Source organism: Pagrus major, chromosome 21 (assembly GCF_040436345.1).
Source record: "Pagrus major chromosome 21, Pma_NU_1.0".
Classification (NCBI taxonomy): domain Eukaryota; kingdom Metazoa; phylum Chordata; class Actinopteri; order Spariformes; family Sparidae; genus Pagrus; species Pagrus major.
The window spans coordinates 23,012,163-23,019,055 of NC_133235.1; the positions used below are offsets into that span (position 1 = coordinate 23,012,163).

The 6,893-nt window shown below is 43.7% G+C and overlaps 1 protein-coding gene across 1 annotated transcript; it reads left to right on the plus strand.

Moving 5' to 3' along the window:
* Nucleotides 1-308: 308 nt before the first annotated feature.
* glula (glutamate-ammonia ligase (glutamine synthase) a) lies at nucleotides 309-3,795 on the plus strand. Its single transcript, XM_073490593.1, has 7 exons — nucleotides 309-506; nucleotides 1,047-1,237; nucleotides 1,326-1,487; nucleotides 1,984-2,130; nucleotides 2,213-2,340; nucleotides 2,448-2,647; nucleotides 2,745-3,795. The coding sequence occupies exons 2-7, from the start codon at nucleotides 1,072-1,074 to the stop codon at nucleotides 3,055-3,057; spliced, it is 1,116 nt and encodes a 371-aa protein (XP_073346694.1). The 5' UTR covers nucleotides 309-506; nucleotides 1,047-1,071; the 3' UTR covers nucleotides 3,058-3,795.
* Nucleotides 3,796-6,893: the final 3,098 nt, after the last annotated feature.

Sequence of the window (6,893 nt, forward strand, 5' to 3'; positions counted from 1 at the left end):
TGATTTCCACCACAAGGTGTCGCCTCGGACTGAGCGGTACCTGTTCGCCTTTGTGCTGCTGAGGATGTTGTACATTTTGTCCCACACGGTCGAGTCCGTCTCCTCCCAACAACAACAAAAAAAAAACCCCAAGTCAGCTCCTTTTGACGCTTTTTTTTATGCTTTAATTGTAATTTCTTTAAATCATGTGAGCACACCAGTGTGAGAGTGTCACGCACGGCCACGCACGCGGCCGAGCCGCTGCTAGAGGGCGTCGCGGCTCCGCTTCTGCAAGCGCCGTCCAATGAGCTGCCCGCGTGCCGCCTTCAATCAGCTCGCGAGCAAACACGCCGCTCGACTCTCCGACCAATCAAAGACGCGACATCCCAGTTCCTGCTCTTATAAATGTGGCCGGACCCGGACTAGTCGGTACCGGAGAATGAGAGCGACACAAGCGAGACATCAAACCAAGACACACTGGACCTCTCTGTCCTTTAGTTTTTATTTCAATTTCCTCGTTTCTCCAGGTAATTATCTTCTTCTTCTTCTTCTTCCCTCTCTTAACTTCTCGCGCCAGACTTTTCATTGTTCCAGACTTTCTGTTTTTTATTTGTTAAATCTCTGTTCAGTGGCTTCAGCTCCTGTTTTTAGACGTTTCTGAATGTTTACCGGCTCGTGGTTGTAGTTGTAGGCAGCAGGTGATGGACGAGGAAGCCCATGATGTAATATTTCCTCACCGTGCTTTTGTAACCATGGCTACAGCACCGTGTACAGTACATGAGGTTGTTGTTTTTTCGTTTTGCGGGCTCGCCTCATCAGATTTAATAGTCGTGCACAAGTTGTTTTTTCCCCCCTTTTTTTGTTGTTTCCAAACTGGAGAAACGACTAGAAACGTGGCTTCTTTTACATCCTCAACTCGTTCTCCATTCTGGAAGATGAGACAATGGTGCTGTTTTTGTGTTCACCCCCTCGCCTCAACACATGTTACGCAACATGTGATCATCCAGAGCGCACATTGGGTCTCATACCTGCATCTCATCTCCTCTTCTGCTTCTCCTTCTCCTCAGGTGTGTTATAGTAGGAGATATCAAGATGGCCACATCCTCCAGTGCCACGCTGAGTAAAGCTGTGAAGCAGCAGTACATGGATCTCCCTCAGGGGGATAAGGTCCAAGCCATGTACATTTGGATTGATGGAACCGGAGAGGGGCTCCGGTGTAAAACCAGGACGCTGGATTCTGAGCCCAAAAGCATTGAAGGTAAGCAGCCTTCCTGAGCGATATCCTCATGATTTCATAAAGCCATGCAGTGTGTGTGTTTTTATACCTCCTCGTCTTTTTTTTAAAGATTTGCCTGAGTGGAACTTCGACGGCTCCAGCACTTACCAGGCTGAGGGGTCGAACAGCGACATGTATCTGATCCCTGCTGCCATATTTCGTGATCCATTCCGCAAAGACCCCAACAAACTGGTCCTGTGTGAGGTGCAGAAGTACAACGGCAAAGCTGCAGGTAACAGAAGAAGCTCTGTGTGCAAACTTTTTAAGATATAAGGGATGGGATAATGTACAACACTGTGAGAAAAGGTAAAACATCCTCATTATTAGATACTGTAGCAGCAGGAAGAGAAAAACTCAACATGAAGCAGACGGGACATTACATAACGAGCATGTGATCTAGCCTGAAATGAGCCTCCCTCCAACAGTTCTGATACAGAGAGATTAAATCTCTGGCAGGTGTGCAGTCAGAGGCCTCGCTGTGACACACTGCACTCATTTGCTCATGCGTGCACTCATTCATCCTCATGTGCATGCAGGCATTGAGATGCTTAGGGGTGACAGATGCATCCTAAAGAAGCGCTTACTCCTCTTTTTCACTGTTTGTCTTTAGGGGACATCTCACAATAATTCTTAACTTGTTGCATGTTGGAGATTATTTGCCTTTTTATGTAACTGTAGTTGATTGTTAGTCTGGTGTTCGTCTTCTAATCTGAGTTTTATTTCTGCAGAAACCAACCTTCGCATCACATGTAAGAAAATAATGGAGATGGTGGAGGACCAGCATCCCTGGTTCGGCATGGAGCAGGAGTACACCATCCTGGGCACAGACGGACACCCTTTCGGCTGGCCGTCTAATGGTTTCCCTGGACCACAGGGTAAGCAGCTAGTCTGAAAGATGCATGAAAGCGTGAATCAATGCCTGGATGGTTTGTTTAACTGTTAACTTATTTAATGCAGGTCCATACTACTGTGGCGTGGGAGCTGACAAGGCCTATGGTAGAGATATTGTGGAGGCCCATTACAGGGCTTGTCTCTATGCTGGAGTCCAGATTTGTGGCACAAATGCAGAAGTGATGCCTGCTCAGGTAATGATCATAAAAACTTAATCCATGTTGGGACTTTGCACATAGTTTTATGGTTCTGACAGCCAGTTAAAAATGTAACTTATAATGGTGAATTGTTTTGTGTTCAGTGGGAGTTCCAGGTCGGACCTTGTGAAGGGATCAGCATGGGGGATCACCTGTGGATGGCTCGCTTCCTCCTGCACCGCGTCTGTGAAGACTTCGGCGTCGTCGCCTCATTTGACCCCAAGCCCATCCCTGGCAACTGGAACGGTGCTGGCTGCCATACAAACTTCAGCACAAAGGAGATGAGGGAAGACGGCGGATTGAAGTGAGTGTCAAAGGCATCATGATTTGAAAAGATCTGCTAATGTTTTTTGTTCGTGAGTTTTCAGTTTTCTGACGGGGAATCTTGTTTCTGCTTTCAGAGCCATTGAGGACTCCATCGAGAAGCTCGGGAAGAGGCACCGCTATCACATCCGTGCCTACGACCCCAAAGGGGGGCTCGACAACGCCCGTCGTCTCACCGGCCACCACGAAACCTCCAACATCAACGAATTCTCCGCAGGCGTGGCCAACCGCGGCGCCAGCATCCGCATCCCTCGCCAAGTTGGCCAGGAGAAGAAGGGCTACTTCGAAGACCGCCGCCCGTCTGCCAACTGCGACCCGTACGGCGTGACCGAGGCCCTGATCCGCACCTGTTTGCTGAGCGAGGAAGGGGATGAACCTGCGGATTACTAAATCCACAACTCATAGACTGACTCCCACTGCCCTACCTGACTTTATCTTTTCTTTTAACTAGTACTGTATTTTTTTTTTTCTTCTTCCTCCCCCACTCAGATGATTTTTAACCTGCATTTTAATGGTTTAAAGTTGGCTGGTCAACTTAAAACAAACAAGACAAGGTTAATGACATCTTTGGTAGTTATGAGCTGGTGATGGCAGGGTATGTCTTTCCTCTCGTCTTTAGAAGGGATCGGCTTTTGTAACACTGTTTTATAGCCCATGTCATATCTTTTCCCCTTTTTCCGTCTGTTGGTGACTAAAATGAACTAAAAAGCACACGGACACTGAAGAATAGAGCTGCTGAGGCTGGGCAGCACGTGTAACATAATAAATCTGACTAGTTTATGTACTGGTAAATAATGTTGACCTGCCTTTTCGAGTATCCAGTCTTCAATGTTACTAATTCTTTGATTTTATGAAGTGTCTATTTTTAAATGGCAACTGTTTTGATGTCTTCAGATTATGACGCACTGGGTCAACTTGTTATGGTACACTTTGTAGATGTCTGTACCCAGATGTAATGTTGTTTTCAAATGTGGTTGATCTGTCCATAATGCCATTTGTAGATTTCCTCAAGGAGTTTTATCCTTTTGTTAACTGCGATATTGTAATGCACCTGATTTGGTAAAACATCACGTTTACTGAACCTGGTGTTTTTTATTGATACATTTAAAACTTTTATTTTTATCACAACATGGCTCTGTGACTCTTGACTTCAAGACTTTAAAAAAAGAGGAGTTTTTCTTTATTTTCTGCAGAGATTTGTGGAAGATATGAGGCTACAGCTAGCAGCCTGTTAGCTTCTGTCCGCTCTAAAGTTCACTGATGAACATGTTGGTAGACAAATTGCTGCCTTCAGACTGAGCCAGGCCGACTTTTCCCAAGTATTAATGCTAAGCTAACCGGCCACTAGCTGTAGCTTTACATTTACTCTACAGATGAGAGTGGTAATTATCTTTTTTTTAGCTCTCTGCAAGAAAGCAAGTAGGTGGATTTTCCAAATGAACAAGGTGACAGGATGGGACTGCAAGTAAAGCATCACTAGATAGATTGAAGCTCAACACTCAGGAGTCTGAATTTCTTTCAACACATGCGTTGATAATAAGCGAGCAGACATCCCATAACACACTGGTGCTAATTTCTTACAGCTTGCTCTAAACACTCACTGGTCTTAAACACAATGATTAAGTCCTAAACAGTTTGTAGCTTTCTAGCTGCAGGGACACTTGAGTCTGGTCTCCATTCTAAAAAAACAAAACACTCCCGTCTGTAAAAAGCTGTTCAAACATCTGGTGACACAGCAGTTTGCTGTAAGCCGTAAACATTCAAAAACAAACAGTGAAATGAAGTGCACCGAAAGGAAACTCTAGTTAAAAAAAAAAAGCCTCTCTGGCTGTGTTTTGTTTTGCCAAATGTTCTCATATTTCCAGTCTGGCTGATATGCTGGCAGAAGCTCAACAGCAGCTTTTGTTCTGGCTGGTCTTTAGGACCCTGTGGGAAGTGGTGTACTCACGAGACAGTTATTATGGCTCCTCCGACGCGACAGCCCGAGGCCAATATTCTCAGAAGTGCTGTGTCATAAACGACACAGCACCTCTCTCGGACCGGTGTGGCTGAGAGCGAGACGCACCTGGCCCCGGATCCTGTTATTAACCGAACAACAAAGCAGCTAAGAGGGCTGGCATGTCAGAAATGCGTTTAATTACAGCTGGAGGGGAATTCTGTACTTCAACTAAAAAGGAATAAAAAGACTGGATCTAATATTTAGTTGCATTTCTGAACTTGAGCATCCACAGACAGGCAAAGTGTAACTGTAAAACGCTACTGTAAATATTTCCTGAAAACCTCAGCCTATTTTTAGAGCTGCACGTGATGTTTGCAACCAAGGTTTTGCAGCCGTATGTGCCAATTCAGCAGTATTTACTGTAAGTCACAGCTGGCTTTAGCAAAGAGATTTGACTCACAGATGTAAACACACTCAGTGATGACTTTGTTTCCCCTCAGACAGAACAAGGAGACATTTCAACTTCCCTTCACAGGACACAAACACACAATATCCTCATCTCCCCAGACGTAAACAGTTCTGTGAACTCTCCGCACTTGGGGGAAGGGCAAAAAAGTTTGCTGTGAGACCTTTCCCCTACTTCCCAACTGCCCTCACAACAGAGTGTTATTAGCTCACTGATTGGCTTCGCTAGGAAAAGAGTTAACCAATCATAAAACTTGAGGGCAAGTTCAGTCCCGTCTAACAGGAAGTCAGCGGGCCTGAAGCCAACACATGTACTCTGACTTAGTGTGGTCATCCTTTCTGCTCATTCTGCAAACTCCCTGACCGTTGAACTTTATCTCATGCACGCCTTTGCAGGTCCGTAGAGTGTGTGTCGAAATCATTCCAGGAACAGCTTAAAAGTTATCGTGGAACAACAAATAAAAATGTTATTCAGCATGTTTTTGCAAGTGATTGAAGGGAAAAACGTGGGATATTAATAAATAAATAACAAACTTCTATTTATGTGGCACCTTTTAAAAACAGAGTTTACAAAGTGCTTTGATAATCGAGCAAAAGCAGGAAACTCAGGAAGACGATATAACAGAATAAACACGAGGAGGTCTAGTCTAAGGTGAGTTAAAACAAGAGGGCAGAACAGAAAATGTAAAAGCACAAAAAGTCAATGTGAGTCATTAGAAGTAAAAGGAATAAAAGTGATAGAATCACAGAAAGGAAGAGAGAGAAGGAAATAAATAAATAAATAAATAAATGCAAAAATAGAAATAATTAAAAGAATAAGTACAAAAAAGGACGATTAGAAGACGACATCACATCAGAGGACTTAAGAACAGATAAGAGACTATCAGCAGTAAAAGGAGTAAAGGCCAATAAATGGATTAAAGACAAATAAAAGCAGTAAAGGACGGTGAGACAAAAGACATCACAGGTGAGGGATTCAAAGCAGATAAATCGTCTGAGAGCAGTAAAAGGAATGAAAGGTGGAAGGATGAAATTTTCATGTCTATAAAAGCGGGTTTTAAGAAGAATTTTAGTTTAAAACATTCAGAAATTCACAACATTCAAAACAGAATGTGAAGAAATAACGCTTGTAAAATACTTTTTACGTTGACGTGCGCGTACTGTGTCGCAGAGGTACCGACTGAAGTTAGCATGCTAACCAGCTAGCCCCCGGGCCCGAAGCCTCGTCCTCCCAGGGGGCAAAGCTCCTGTGCTAGCTAGCAACACTCCCCTGGTAGTCCGGCAAACTGAGCTAACAAGTTTACAGTAGCTGGTGATGGATGTATAAGCAGAACACAGTAAGCATCAGTTAGCTGTTACCCTGGTGATATGCTGCCCCTATTTGTTGAGTTTATCCAACAGTAGGCCAATTCTTACATATTGCACCTTTAAGAAAACAAAAAAATGGATTTAGAAACTATGCCTTTGCAGGTTTGCTAGAGGTGGTTTTGTCGTTCAAGTAAAGATTTGTTAAACAGAATGAAAAGTTTTAAGTATTGTGAATCAAAAATATCCATACTTCTGTTTATGTCTACATCCACACTGAAGCTGTTGTGTGGTACAGCTTGAAAATAGTCAAAAAGTCAAATTTCCTTTCACACTCTTGAACCAAAATCAGAAAAACAAACCTGAGAATCAAACTGGGACACAATGTTTCTTTCCCTAACCCAGTTATTCATTCCAGGTGTGCCAATAACTTTATTGTCCATTAGACACATGCATTATCAGACATTACATTGCCAGGGGGAAAGTTAGCCAGTCATATAGTTGAGTTCATGAGTGT